This window comes from Glandiceps talaboti, chromosome 15 (assembly GCF_964340395.1).
Source record: "Glandiceps talaboti chromosome 15, keGlaTala1.1, whole genome shotgun sequence".
Classification (NCBI taxonomy): Eukaryota; Metazoa; Hemichordata; class Enteropneusta; family Spengelidae; genus Glandiceps; species Glandiceps talaboti.
This window is the reverse complement of record NC_135563.1, coordinates 12,910,535-12,926,260: the sequence shown is the minus strand read 5'-3', so window position 1 is coordinate 12,926,260 and position 15,726 is coordinate 12,910,535. Positions and strand designations below refer to the sequence as shown.

The 15,726-nt window shown below is 34.4% G+C and overlaps 1 protein-coding gene across 1 annotated transcript in view; it reads left to right on the top strand.

Moving 5' to 3' along the window:
* Nucleotides 1–14,138, top strand: part of LOC144446109 (delta-1-pyrroline-5-carboxylate synthase-like) — a 34,865-nt gene extending 20,727 nt beyond the window's left edge. Inside the window, exons 12-15 of the mRNA XM_078135819.1 lie at nt 2,664–2,785; nt 6,569–6,755; nt 9,127–9,222; nt 9,863–14,138. Coding sequence (XP_077991945.1) covers nt 2,664–2,785; nt 6,569–6,755; nt 9,127–9,222; nt 9,863–10,023 — 566 coding nt within the window. The 3' untranslated portion in view covers nt 10,024–14,138. The remainder of the gene's footprint in view (nt 1–2,663; nt 2,786–6,568; nt 6,756–9,126; nt 9,223–9,862) is intronic.
* The last annotated feature ends 1,588 nt before the right edge of the window (nt 14,139–15,726 follow it).

The following is a 15,726-nucleotide window of genomic DNA, read 5'->3' as shown; positions in this document are numbered from 1 at the left end:
TGATATTGAGGTCATTGATTTTGTTAAACCTGGGTTCATAAAATCTGTATTTAAGATGTTATAACTAGAGAGTATACATGTGTTAATGTAATGAAAACATCAATATAATGATATTGTTTTGACATCATATGCAAACTCCGCTATGATAATGTGTATTATGGATTGCTGCACAATTGCTAAAATATGGGAAATGTGAGTGTTCTACTAGTACTGAGTCAACATACTCTAGATGTGACAATCAAGGTTTTAGGCACTTTTTAGTACGACTCATGGTTTGTTAGAACTCATTGCTTTTGAGTGTTCGTGGAGTGTTATTCAATACATACTATTGATTGAGGAGTAATTTCAGTTTGGGGAAACTCAATGAATGAATTACTGTCAAAATGTCGTGAGCTGTGAAGGAAACACGTTCATGTAGGTTCTCACTACCTACAATAGAACATGTAGGACATGGAATAGTAGTAGGGCTGTATAGCCTGATGTAATGTTCTAACTTCTATTTCCATGAAGGATGTGAAGGGGAAAAAGGAAATGAGGTGTTGGAGCTTGCATTGAAGTATAGCTGCTAGAAATTGTAGGAAATCATTTCAGATGAGATGGCGATTGATTTTATTTTATCTCGGTAAAATTTACTCACCTGAAAATTGGGATGTAAATGAGATTGAAGACGTGATGGAGAAATGAATCAACAACACTCAGTGGACAAGAAAGTCTTCACTGATCACGATGTTGATTTGTGTGTTCCCTCCAGTGTTTACGTCATTGGCAAAATGTAGCTAAGCAACCATGTCTTCAGTCTGACAGCGCAACCCAATTAGCAAAATCTGCATTACTGTCCATACTGTAGCCTTAGACTGGATTTCTGTGAAACTCGGCATGATATCCCAAGAATTGCAGTATTTGAAAGCAGAGATATACTACATGTACAATGTACTGTGACATTATTAGATAAATGTATCATATGTGCTGTAATATTATGACACTGGGAATCCAGCCTTCGGTTTACTGTAAGATAGGCGCAAACTAAATCTATTGTTCTTCAATGTGGTAGATTACACAAGTGGATGAAAGCAGTTCTTTAGTTGTGTGATTTTAATCATCCTGTGATCAACATAGCGTAAACATTGGAAGTCTCAAAACAGCACTACAAGTTCATGAAACTCTAAGTAAACTAGTTTTCAGAGACACCTCCATACTGCAACTATAGTTAAACCAACACATCCATTCAATAGCTTATCACTTTTGTATCAACATGTTGCAACAATAGTTGTAGTTTGTGTCTATCTTAGTAAACTGAAGGCTCAATTAGCAGGGTAATATATGAAAGCATACATACAATGTACATGTACTTAGATATAATTTGATACTATGTGATACTACAGAATTGAACTGTCGCGTTAAATTTACTAACTTTTATGAAATAGAATTTTGTATAATTTTTAGCTCCTGTATGGGAGCTGATGTTGTTGCGATGTCTGTCTGTCTGTGCAGAAATTTTGTTCCACTGATATGTCAAAAAGTACTGAAGCAAATGTTCTGCAATTTACTATGTGACATTGTCAGGCTGTAACTTAAGGCTGATTAGTTTTTGGTGGGAGTGGTAATTAATGTTAATTTGCATAATTAATGATTTTATGAATGGGGCTATACATGTACAATGGCTGCACCTAATTCAATGAATCTTGCTACATCTATTGATCAAACAAAGATATACAGGAGCATTTTCAGTTCATCTCTGGTTTTTACTGAAAGTTACAGACAGTACCTCTTTCAACAAAAGTAACCACCAAAGACCATATAGTTACAGACAATGCCCCTGTAAACAAAATAACCACAAAACAGCACAAAGTTACACACTGCCCATTAAGCAACAGTAACCACCAAAGACCACAATGTTACAGGTTGTATCCCTTTAACATACATTTGTATGATTCTTAGAACATTCAGCTCTTTTTGTTGCCATGACTTCCATCATTTTCATGTAATGAAAATAGTGAGTATTAGTTCATAGTTGAATTGTCATGAGGATTGTGGTACTTAGATAGCTTAGACACCAGGAAAACCATTGTACATATACATCAATTTAATAGGGAATGTGTTATTTGCTTAAGCTTACAGGGTTAAAATAGAGTCTCCATAATTGAGGAGATTTAAGTTTTATGTGATGTCGTAAAGATGGTGTTTGATGTCTGTTGCAATATCATTATTATTATGGTTTACATGTACTTACAGTAACCTTTACCTGGTAGGTCAAAATCTGAAGAACAAAATCACGCATCAATCTACAGAAAGAAAGTATATGAGGGAGAGAGGATATGTGTGTTATACGAAGACTTGCTTTACAAGAGCATAACTTGAGTTGTGAACCGACGGTTGCATGTTTTAGGAAAGGGTGGGGGATGGAGTGAGTAAAGGGTGTACTGTTTGCCTGATAACGTGTTTTAATGAAACTTTGACATAAAGAGTTGCACTTGATGAAGGTGTCATATTGCGTTATTAGAATGTTCATGAGATCAGTATGGCTTTGATTTATGACAAACCATCTTCGTGCCACAAACAAGGGTGCACAGAAAAAATCAGTCAGCTGAGGTTGTTGGTATTCAGGAAATATGTTGTCACGATTAGCCTACATGTGTCATCTGATCTTTGTGATTCTATTTCAGTGCGAGATTCAAAGTGTGATTATCCAGCAGCGTGTAACGCCATGGAAACACTTCTCATACACAAAGCTCATCGAAATACAGCATTATTTGAGGATATTCTAGATATGCTGAAAGCTGAAAGTGTGAGTTTATTAATATTTTATTACATGTATGTACATATATATTTCAGTTTCTATCTGGGTTTTAGATTTCATTTTTTTCAGCACAGCTGAATTAAGAGGATCAGTAGTGCTGTAGGCACCTGGAAGTGTGTCTGTCTGTCTGTGTCTGTGTCTGTGTCTGTGTCTGTGTGTGAATCACTTAAAGTAAAAAAAACGCCAGACCAATTGTCTTGGTGTTTGATAGGGACTTAGGATATGCAATGTAAAAAATTTTTCAAATGAAAGTGATCAGGTCGGTAAAATGCAAGTTATGCCCAAAAGAGTGATATCTCATCTCATCAGTTTTATTTTCACTGTAGCTTTTCAGGGTTGTTATATAGTCACTGTCAAAGTCCCATTGCCATGAGCTCCCAGTCCAATGTCCACTTTCTATAGTAAAGTGTGTTGCCAGATTTAGTGGCAAAGTTACTCTCAAAACAAAGAAGTGTCTTTTCAATAATACCAAATGAATTGTGTGGGGAACTATCTGGCCATTTTATCAATTAAGTGTCCAGGTTCCTTACGTGTGTCTAATGTGAAGATTGTCCGAACCAATTCTGATGATGGCCTAATCTCGTTCTAATACATCAGATTTTTAGAAATTGTTATTTGGTCAACAATTCATACACCTTGCAAAAGTAATGTGCAGATTCATCTGAAAATTGATACGAATGTATGTAGATGTGTCCAGATGAAGAATTATTGAAGACAATACATTTGCATGACCTGATTGTTGATATTCAAATAAAAGCTTTAAAAATGTGATTTCTTGTCAAAAAGCTAAAACTGAAAAAATTACTAAATGGCAAATTTTTAAAATTTGGTGATGTTTCTGGGGATAGATAAAGAGCTGTTGATGAAATGGTTATACAATCGTTGATATTTATATTATTTCTGAGTTTTTGTAAAAAAGTAAAACTTCAAAACTGCTTGGCACATCTATGTACTAAAAGGAAAACCATCTTTATAAAAAAACAGTTAATAACATTAAGTTCTGTCGACAAGCAATTCAATGTATATTCACCACTTGTAATATGCATATGTTCGCAGTGCTTTTCTATTAGAAAAAACAATTCTCTAATTATGAAATGTTTACAATATTTGCTTATTGAATGTGTAAATTGTGTTCCAATCATTTCAAATATTGGAAATGTGTGGTAAGAAATGATTATTTCATGATAAAATAGTCAAAGCAGTGATCTACTGTATTTTGGGATAACACAACTACATCTACTATCTAACAGATTTTGTTCATAAAATAGTAGCGAACTGATATAAGTAAGTGTTGTCTACCTATTATCATACTCTGAATCTGTAGCACTAGTAAAATACATGTACATAGCGAATTCAGGTAAACTTGACCTACTTGCCATTCGTAAGAAAAATACTACAAAGAGTAGTATTCAATATAGCATTGATATTGTGACTTCACAAACATACATCTTATTGTGTGTGACATGTCGTGGACAGTGTGTCTGGACACAAACAATGAAACATTGTGTAGAAATGAAATACGTTTGTACACCTGTGCCTATCATAGCATGAACATTTGATGTTGGCACACCTGCTAACTATATCAGCTGAACGTGGTTTGTAATGAGTGATTACAGGCTTGTACACAAAGACAGATTTTTCAATCTAATGTCTATAATGGCTAGCGACTTGTCTGATCTAATTACAACCCAAGACAAGAAGTAGAGAAATATGGTTATACTGTACACAAGCCAAGTTGTATAAATTTAAACAGGAAATATAGGATTTATTATTTGGCTAAATTATATCATACCAATGCGTGTTGACGTAATTGATCAAATGGTATTCAAAATGAGGTGAAATATCTAATATTGTCATTATTTCCACAATTTTTCACTTAGTAGCTTGCGCAGGTGTAATAACATTTCTGTCCTTTAAAATAGTCGTGACATAAGACTCAGAGTGTTGACTTCTACACAAAATAATGAGGATGTTTTATGTCACTTGTCTCTTATCTCAGCAGAACAAATAAACTTGTTTGGAGATAATCTGTTTTACAGGTTGTAACTTGACAGGAATGTACGTCATGTACCTTAGACTAGTAGAAGTCTGCAAAAAGCTAGTGTAGAATCATAATGATGGCACTAAATGGTTGTGTGGAGGAATAACAACAGAACAGGTCTAGAATTTAGCAGTACATGTACATGTAGTCAAGGGCATGTAAACTACTAAACATTGTATCTTGACTACCTAATTAGCAGTAGTCCAGAGCATGTAGACTTCTAAACATTGTATTGTATCTAGACTACCAAATTAGAAGTAGATTGGGGCACATAGACTATTACACATTGTATCTAGACTACCAAAGTAACAGTAGTCCCAGACACATAGACTATTAAACATTGTATCTAGACTACTGAATTAGCAGTAGCCCAAGGCACAGACTACTAAACATTGCATCTGGACTACCAAATTAGCAGTAGTCCAGGACACATAGACTACTAAATATTGCATCTGGACTACCAAATTAGCAGTAGTTTAGGGCACATAGACTACTAAACATTGCATCTGGACTACCAAATTAGCAGTAGTTCAGGGCACAGACTACTAAACATTGCATCTGGACTACCAAATTAGCAGTAGTCCAGGACACATAGACTACTAAACATTGCATCTGGACTACCAAATTAGCAGTAGTTCAGGGCACAGACTACTAAACATTGCATCTGGACTACCAAATTAGCAGTAGTTCAGGGCACAGACTACTAAACATTGCATCTGGACTACCAAATTAGTAGTAGTTCAGGGCACAGACTACAAAACATTGTATCTAGACTACCAAATTACCGGTAGCAGTAGTCCAGGGCACAGGCTACTAAACATTGTATCTAGACCACCAAATTAGCAGTAGTCCAGGACACATAGACTACTAAACATTGTATCTGGACTACCAAATTAGTAGTAGCTCAGGGCACAGACTACTAAACATTGTATCTGGACTACCAAATTAGTATTAGCTCAGGGCACAGGCTATTAAACATTGTATCTAGACTACCAAATAAGCAGTAGCCCAGGGCATGTAGACTACTAAATATTGTATTGTATCTAGACTACAAAATTAGCAGTAGTCCAGGATACATTGACTACTAAACATTGTATCTAGACTACCACATTAGCAGTAGTCAAGGGCATGTAGACTACCAAATATTGTATCTGGACTACCAAATTAGCAATAGTCAAGGGCATGTAGACTACGAAACATTGTATCTAGACTATCAAATTAGCAATAGTCAAGGGCATGTAAACTACCAAATATTGTATTTGGACTACCAAATTAGCAATAGTCAAGGGCATGTAGACTTCTAAACATTGTATCTAGACTACCAAATTAGCAGTAGTCCAGGGCATGTATACTACATGTATTAGACAATGTTGACTATTGAAGGTGGAAATCAATGGAATTTTGTAGCTGAAACAGTTCACTAGTCAAAATCTGGCAACCAAGCGTATAAATTAACTTCAAGATCTGAATGTTTAATATGCAATTTTTCTTGAACAACAAATGTTGTAGGATGATTCAAAGAGTTATGCTGTTGAATTGTGTATATGAGTCCTAACTAGTTTTATGCCTGGCTGCCACTCCTAAATCTCTTTGGCCTCTTGGAAAATTTGTAATTTAATAATATTGTCACAGTGACTGAAAAATTAGTAAGAATAATCGTAAAAAGGAATTGTGTGTTATATGTTGCGTTTTACATGATCAATCATTAACCAAGTTTTTCTCATTCACAGGTTAAATTTCATCCAGGTCCCAGACTAGCTAAATCATTAAAGTTTGGCCCAGGAGAAGCTCGATCAATGAGAACAGAATACAGTGCACTAGAGTGTGCTGTAGAAATAGTGGACGATGTCAACGAAGCAATTGAACATATCAATAAATATGGAAGTTCTCATACTGAAAGCATTATCACTGAAAATGGTGAGTCCTAGTGTTGAGTATGCATAATAATTATCATATACACGCATGGTTACATGTAAAGACACCCCCTCCCTCATAGAAAACATAATTTGTATGGTACAATTCTGTATAGAACAGATTCTGATCTGATAGTGTTTTTACACGTAGATCATTATTATTATTCCGATTTTCTGTATGTCAAGAAGATTATTTTTTTTCAACATAAATAAATTTGATTTCCCAGACAGTCCTGAAGTCTTTCACTTCTGTGAGAAATCATTTTTTTTTTTAGCAAGATGAACATCAACAAAACAAGCTGTCATGTGAAAAAAATTGAACAGTGATAGAAATTCAACCCTTTTTGTACCGTTTCAAATGTCAAGTCCCCAAATAGACTAAAAGCAAATGTATCAATCATTGTGTTCATAACACGGTGCTGTATATACCTAATTGCTTTAAAAATTGGCCAGGGGTAATAACACAAACCCTAGTAGTATATTTGCAAACTGCCTGGAGATAATAACATAGTTCACTAATGTAGTGAACTTTGTATGCACTTTGTAGCAGGTAAATCATACACATAGCTACTAATACTATGCATCCTGAAAATAACCAAATTGATATATTTCTAATGTACAATTGTAACAAATGAGTCTGTGGCATGTACTGTGAACTGCTTACATTACGACACAGTTGATTAGATCCTGTGGAGTATAGATGTCAATCTCAATTCTGTTATCTCCAGTGTGACATTGATGACTACAGGGTATGTAACTGTACTACGTGTATGTATACCTGATTGTGTTCTATAAAATATACTGTAAATCTGGAAATTTTTGCTGAGCTTATTTTCTTATAGTTAAGCCTCAGAAATCCTCTTCCCACCCCTTCCAATTAAATTGGCCAATAATTGTTTCAGCCTTTTAATCAATTTAAAATCTGTGTAGTAGTATCATGTAGTACTATGAAATTCAAAGCCATGTATGTAGTGAGGAAAAATAGCTCTTTTACTAGCACTTTCTGTATTTGAGTGCCACCCATTTATGGTGAAAATTCTCCCATTTCTCAATTTGAAGACAGTTTTTTTATAGAAATATTTGTATCTAAGGATCCATTAAAAGTAAAATAAAAAATAAAAATGAAAATTTCATTTTTTTATCCAACATTGAATGATTGATCTTGCCCCTTAATAACAATGCAGAACATAGATTTTCATCCCTGATTTGCTGTCCTGTAGGCTGTATTTTCGTCTTCAGTATTATATCTCTCGGTGTTATCTTTCAATGTAAGCTGTTACTGCTGCGGTTTGTCAATTTGTTTTTCACCTTTGTTGTATGTTGAGAAATGTGAAGTCTTTTTCAATTCATTGGTATTGTTAGGTATAGCATATGCAAAATCTAGCTGAGTTTTTATGATGCTGTTGACTACAACTTGCACTCAACATGAAACTTGTTATATTTTGTGCACCAGATTATCTTCTTACAAAATAGTTGATATTTTGATAAAGCCAGTTTAGATGCAAACTAATCAGAAAATTCCAGCTGTTTTTGCATTCAATCACTTTAGAAAACTTTCACAATAAACATCGTCTTTGTTATGGAGTAACCACATCACAGGTTGATAGTTCATCGATATATTGATGTACATTTGTATGTGTTATATTCTTTGGTAAGAGGCTTGTATACAAAAACTACATGTACGCATGTACAGTGAATGTCTGTAAGGCCAAATTAAAACAAGTTGTTTGGTTCTGGTTACCCAACCCAACCTAGTTTTTCACGCCGGCCTTAAACTTTTTTTTTTACATATTCAAGAAAAATAATAAAATAAAATCGCAAAAATCGTGAAGTCTCGCAAGAAATATTGGCTGCGGAAAATGACATCAAGTTAAAAAGACAATATAAAACTATTCTTTCAATCTGTAATGGCTTTACATCTGATAGTAAGAAATAAACAATACGGAGACCATTTGGAAAACAATGGAAAACCTGAACTCTAGACAAAATATATAATAAAATAAAACAAAAAATCTACCTACCCCATCTATTTTAAAATTGAATGTAATCGGAACCACACAATTTTTTTTAATGCCTAATCTGATTCTAGACTTATATTTATATTAGCTTACTCAGCTGAAACGATTGTTCCAATGAAACAGCATTACTTTAACTACAGACACTAAGGCAGATGTGTAAATTTTAATATAATATTGTAGCAACTTATTATAGCTATAAATACACTGTGGCTGAAACTTTTACCTGCCAAAATATTTTTGAGTCAAAATGTGAGCAATTGTGTTGCCGCTAAATTTTTTGGCTCCAAAATTAAGAACATTGACAGACTTTAACACCAAAGTAATGTTTTACATTTTTTTTGTAATTTCTTTACACAGATGCAACAGCTGAAAAATTTCTCAAGGAAGTTGACAGTGCATGTGTATTTCATAATGCCAGTACAAGGTTTGCTGATGGATACAGGTTTGGATTAGGTAGGAACTAAAATTGATTTATATATGAAAGCATTATCATGGTTTTTAGACATGTCAACTATAATAAACTTACAAAATAAGTGTACATGTACCAGAAAGCATCTACATTGCCAGCAGTAATGTGATGTAAAACTTAGATATGACAGCTATCAATAAGCATGATAAGTTAACATCAGTGATGTTGTAAAAATATGAATAAAAAAAGTTTAAAAACCCACATAGGTATGACATTAAGCTTAATGTGATGTTATTTCATAATATTTGACTTCAGTCAGCTGAAAAATGCTTGTCTCCAACCGATAATGATAAGTTCCCTTAAGTCAAGAATGACGAATATTTTGGAATACTAAGTCCATGTAATTGTTTTCGTTATTCTGCACTCATTGTGTTACAATAACTAGTATATGCATTTAATATTTGAATCGATATCATAAACCCTGAGTGTTTCCTTAAAGCTAATCTTTTTATTTATTTTTATTTTATTTATTTATCGGATAACCAAAGGGATCCAGCCCATCTTTATAATTCTAAAGCTTAGGTAAAATCTATCTGTATCTCCCCTCTCTCCTACAAACAGAGTGGGGGCCCATAGCAGATATACAGGCTAAAATAAACTCTGGTCATCACTCTATTTTCTTAGGTGCTGAAGTTGGTATTAGCACATCAAGAATACATGCCCGTGGACCTGTTGGCGTCGAAGGTCTTCTGACTGCAAAGTGGATCTTAAAAGGTGACGGCAACACTGTGCAAGAATTTGCAGAAGGTGGAGAAAAAACATATATCCATGAAAGACTTCTGTAGACTGGAACCATTAAGTGACATACTCGGTCATGTATCATTTATTGACTAGATAGATAGTCTAATGTCATGACCTGAAGGAATCAATATACATTTTGGTGAAGAGGAGAGCATGATCTCATCCATAACTTTATCTTCATGAACCATCAGCTAGCATATGCAAGTTGTATGGTTGAATGCTTTCACACTACTTATAAAATCTAATCTGACAAGATTTCTTTCCTTCACAGATGTTATGTCACCTTAGTTACACCAGGACACTGAATTTTGAATATGTTATCACGCATACATCTAACATGCAAATCACAAGGAGTAAATGACAAATTGTAGAAACCTCAGTTAGAGTTTGATACACAGTGTTACCATAGACCCTCCACATAGGTTAAGGGTCTATGGTGTTACTAACTACATGGTTATGTGAGAGAGTTTCAATAATTTGCATGAAGGCAGATTCACACATGACTGAAACAACTGGTGACATATCAGGTTTGTCATAAACTTGCATATGAAAATCTAATTACTGAAGTTTACAATCTTTATGTTTTAGTTACCAGAGTTCAAGTTATCTAATTAGTTGTTTCACTTGGTATGCCAAAGGCATAGATTTTATTAGTGTTTAGAGCAGCACATTTTTATTTATTATGGACAATAACTTTGAGACCTGTTAAAATTCCTATCTGATGGATCATCTAGTCCTGTCCATATCCCTATTGAAAGTATTTCCGGCATGTGATGTCACAGTGTTTGTTTAAACATTCAAAGAAACGTGCATATCATTATAATGTTTACTAAACATTGAATAGATTGAAAAGTTGCTGTCTGAAAATAGGCCATGTATAACGGCTTTCTGGTTTCAGAATTCTATTGCCCTCAATGTGTGATATACAGGGTAATTCATGGACTATAGAAACTTTCCTCTATTTCATAGGCATCATTATGAACTAGACCATAAACCTGTAAAGTTTTGTAAGAAGTAGAGTGATGCAAACATAGTATTTAAAGATCTTGGCCTTCCCTCGGTATACAGAAATGATACAGGAAACATGAAATTTCACAGTTCGAGTCAAATGATATGAAGTCTTTGTAAGATGACTGAGAGCATACATATCTCACCAGAAGACATTCATGATCAAAGCCTAATGTTTTGTAAGTTCAGGTTGCAAGTTTATTATATAATAACAGTGCTTTTATTGCTGAACACAGTAGGGTTGTATTTGAGGAGATAGTTTTGTTTTACCTTAATTCCGCTATTAAGACTCTCCTTCATTACAATCATGTGGTGTTCAACAGTAAAGTGATATTAATTATCATTATTAAATAAAACAGCATTACAGCAAGGTTATCAAGAATGCCTTTGATTGTAAATGTATATGTTACATGCAATCTGAAGAAGCGCCTGTTTAAATAATTGACTTTGATTGTGAATGTATACACATGTATTTTAATTACAATCTTTTGAAGGAAGCTCCTGTTTCATGCTGTCACACTTATCAACAATAGAGGCAACAGATTGAATTTCTTTCTGCTATGTTTGACCAATCCAAACAAAAAACCTTACAAAAAGCTTCCTGTTCTACCCACAGTTCTCCACTTACCGACATGACAGTTTTCTGTATAATAACTAACGACCCTGTACAAGTCCTTTAAAGGACATTAACAAATTAGAAATAATCCCGGGTTGTGTTGGGTCTCCGGTGTCTTAATTCCTGACATGAAGAGCTATTAGGGAACGGTATTAATCATCATTTTCTATTGCTCACTCCAGTCTGACATAATTGGGACTAAAATGAAGATATGTTATCACTGCAATACGAGTGCTCCTACATATATTTCCTTAAACCCATCAAAATAAGTAAACACCTCATTAATATTGGGATATGGTAAAGTGTTATACCAGCATCTCAAAGTTTATCTACAAAAACTGTGAAGAGAATGGATAAATGCCAACAATCAGTATAACCAGTGAATGAATATAATTATCAGACCAAAACGGATGCCATTTGAACTTATGTATCTGCAATAAATGAGTGCAAATCATCTGCTCATTTTGAACCCATGAGGGTTTTTTGTTGGAGTTTCGTTTCTATCATATTTGAAAACAACAAAAAGAATGTTCATGAAGCAAAAACACATGAATTCTAAGTAGAATCTTAACGTAGATACAATATTAAACCTGAATTGATCAGATGAATAAATAAATAGATAAATAAGTTGAATAACGTGATGCAGATAAGAAAAATAGTATCAGCTAAATGACATGGCAAGTTCATCTCATCAGATTCAGACCATGGGGCTCAATAATTTACAATACAATACAGTGTATACAATATAATACAATACAATGTATCTTTGTTGTCAAAAAATAGTTAATTATTTGTGTGACCGTCGATAAAAAGCAGAGCAGGGACACATTACACATTAAATAGGAATACAATATTACAGTTCAAAAAAACCAATAGACAATTGAAGATTAAGACAAGGGCAGATACATTAACACAAGACAAGTTACAAAACCCAGTAGCTCTCTTTACAAACAACAATCATGTTTTGTAAAAGAAGTTGTTAGGTGTAATCGGCAATCCTAATGGACTTTAGTAAATTAAGATCATCTTTCAATCATTACTGTAACTGATTGATGGCGTCCTTTATGCCGGCACACTACTTCTAGGTAAATGATCTCATTAATTTCCTGGCTGTTTTAATTGAGAAGTTTACAACCTATGTCAGAATGGCTTCCTTAATTAAACCAACTCATTAGTGTTAATAGGTTTACTGTTAATACACCTTCTCTTAGAGTGATCATTGTGATTGCGCCTGATTCTGTTATTTATCTTGTCTGTAAAATGCTAAGCCCACAAGGTATCCAACTTTGTTTTTCATTGTTGTTGCCTTTCCAGTGCACATTTAGACATATCCATTACTCAGTGAGCTTATTAGGATAAATTGTCTTGTCAGAAACAATCATGTGCATGCAAAAACAAGGTGTTGTTTGTACAGGCAAACACATTTTCTATTCAATCTCTCCAGATTAGACATACACGATTGAGTATCAGTTTTCATGTTATATAAAATTAATTCAACCTAAAGGACCCAGAGGGGTTCAGCTGCTCAAGAATTATTCGTTGGGAGTATTTATATCTCAAACCTGTGATCTATCTGGAGTGCAGGGATACAAATTATAGCAGTGTGAAAGGTGTGTAGAAAAAATGATTAATTTTGAAAAGACAGGAATTGGATAAGATTTTGCACATCCCATGCATTACGTCTTAAACGCGTAAAGAATCAATTCCACCCGACATTAATGTAATCTTATCAGTGGATCTATAATGATTACATAGTTGTATCATTCTCAGTTCTATGAAACTTTCGGTATCTCTGCCAGACAACTATAAATTTTAGTTCGAATTGGAATTTGGCCTTTAAGGAAATATCTGTGGAGATGCAGATTGTAAAATCTTGTTTTCTATTAAGGTAGATTTTACTTTGAGCTTGAAGAGAAGGAATATAAATGTGGTTCTTCTGATGACGTGGGCATCAAGGTTTGCAATAAAGAAAATGCCATTTCATGTCTTTACACTGAATTTGTTTAAAGTGGCACATGCTGAGTTAGTAAGCTTTGTGCTTGGGTGGAAAGAGTGATATATTACCTTGATTTAACTATGCTTGTATATGTTAATGCAGATGCATCCCTTCAGTGCTATTAGTATTAGAAATCTTGTGTTTGCACTGTTGTTGACATAGCAGGGGTTTCCTTGATGTTTTAGTACAATATACTAAATCATGTCATCCAATATGCCTGAATACCAGGGTTTAGTGTTGTCAGTTGTCAGAGAAGGTTAAGCATGCATCTAGCCTTTTCACTGCATTGTTGTGTTTACAACATTAACTGTTGTACTAGTCTTGCTGCTAGACGTTCGGGCTTTCTTTCGATGCTATAACTATAAGCGAACGTCTAGCAAATGTCATTTTCAGACCGGACATTCCATTGAGATTACGATAAGCGGTGGGTTGGGCCATATATGCATATATATACTTTAATATATTCAATCTCTGCATGCAGGTGTTGACAAACACATTTATGTCATTACTATGTCTTATCAGTTTATGGTAATTGTGTTTGATGAGTGTGTAGACGTTGTCATTCACACATTTTAGTTAACGCATTGGTGGTTATTTTTACAAGCCCCTCCTTAAGATGAATATGCATGAAAATTTAGCTATTGTCCTCTGTTTGTGCTTGTCGCTAATACGGTTCTCTGATTGGCAGTTATTTATATCCTGATGACATTCGCTAGACCTCGGATGTCCCATCCTCGATAGCGTTGTTCGGCTGTGTGTCGTATTTTATCGGAAGAACATCCGAGGGCTAGCTGATAGACTACTGTTGTACCTGCTAACTGTTGAAACCAACGTTTGTCTTGATATCAGTTAAAGACAGAACTGCCCTATGTAAAGAGGATTATGACTAATCTATGCAAATGTGGGAAATTCAAACTGCTGTACAGAGCACTAGCTTCTGGGTCTTGTTTTCAGCATTTTTTCTGTACTCCGAGAAACACACAGGTCATGTATCATGCACAAATTGTTTGTGAATGTCGTAGGATGGTAACTTGATACACAAATTAGTTGAAAATCAGTCTGTTTGTTCCATAGAATGAAAAAAACTTTCCAAATGAGACAAATTCCCCTGCAAACAGCAGCTTAGATTGTGTGTCATTCAGGATTATTCAAATATGTGGCATTTGCATGTGAAAAACCCAGATAAAGGGAATGTTTATATTTTGGCGATTACTTGCTAGTGAGTCATCACAAGTTCTCCACCTCCAAACATACAGTCAGTCATATGCAAAATAGGGTCCCAGGCGCCGCCAGTTGCATGTTTAAGACTGATTCAGGTAGCCACACCTCCAACAGTTGTTATAAAACACTTGTATGATAAATTTGCATAATTATATGTAAATATCATGTTGTTTAATGTTAACTCCCTGTGATCATCTCAGTAATGCATGTACATTTACATAATGACTTCATTTGAATAATGATAGTCTGATGTTGTCATGCTTATACACACTTCTAAATCAAGTTATTGGGCACCCATTTCCAGTGCATAATTACCAGATTATTAATGATAATCAAGAAAAGGTAGTTGATTTTGAGGGCTAGGAGGTGTGACAGCTAACAATGTAATTGCAATAGCGCAGTGAACAGGCCAGCATGCATCAGTAAGTAAAATAGTACATGAAACTTTTAATATGGTACAAAATTGTAAGAACTCAGCAATTGTTGTAGACTTGTGGTGATATTTGATGCTTCAGGCAACCAGTGCAAACCTTGAACTTCATCTCACTAATTCAAGGAACTCGGAAAAGAATTCTAATTTGATAATCTTATATGTATCGAATTTCAGTGATGGCCATGACACCCAAGTAATGAGAAATGATCTTGTTTAATATCCTGATTGGGATAATTGTATTAACAAACTTGAGAGTAGTTGACGTGTGGCTTCAGTTACTTACAAACCATGGATAACTTTAAAATGTTCACCACTAAAATATTGGTGTAGACGATGATTTAATATGAAAAACATGGTAAACTTTAACTGAAAGTTGTTTGTATGGAAACCCTCAACTACAGTTCCATACATACCTATTATTTGGCTCACTAATCTTTTCACTTGAACTGACATGTTAAACTGACAGAGTATTA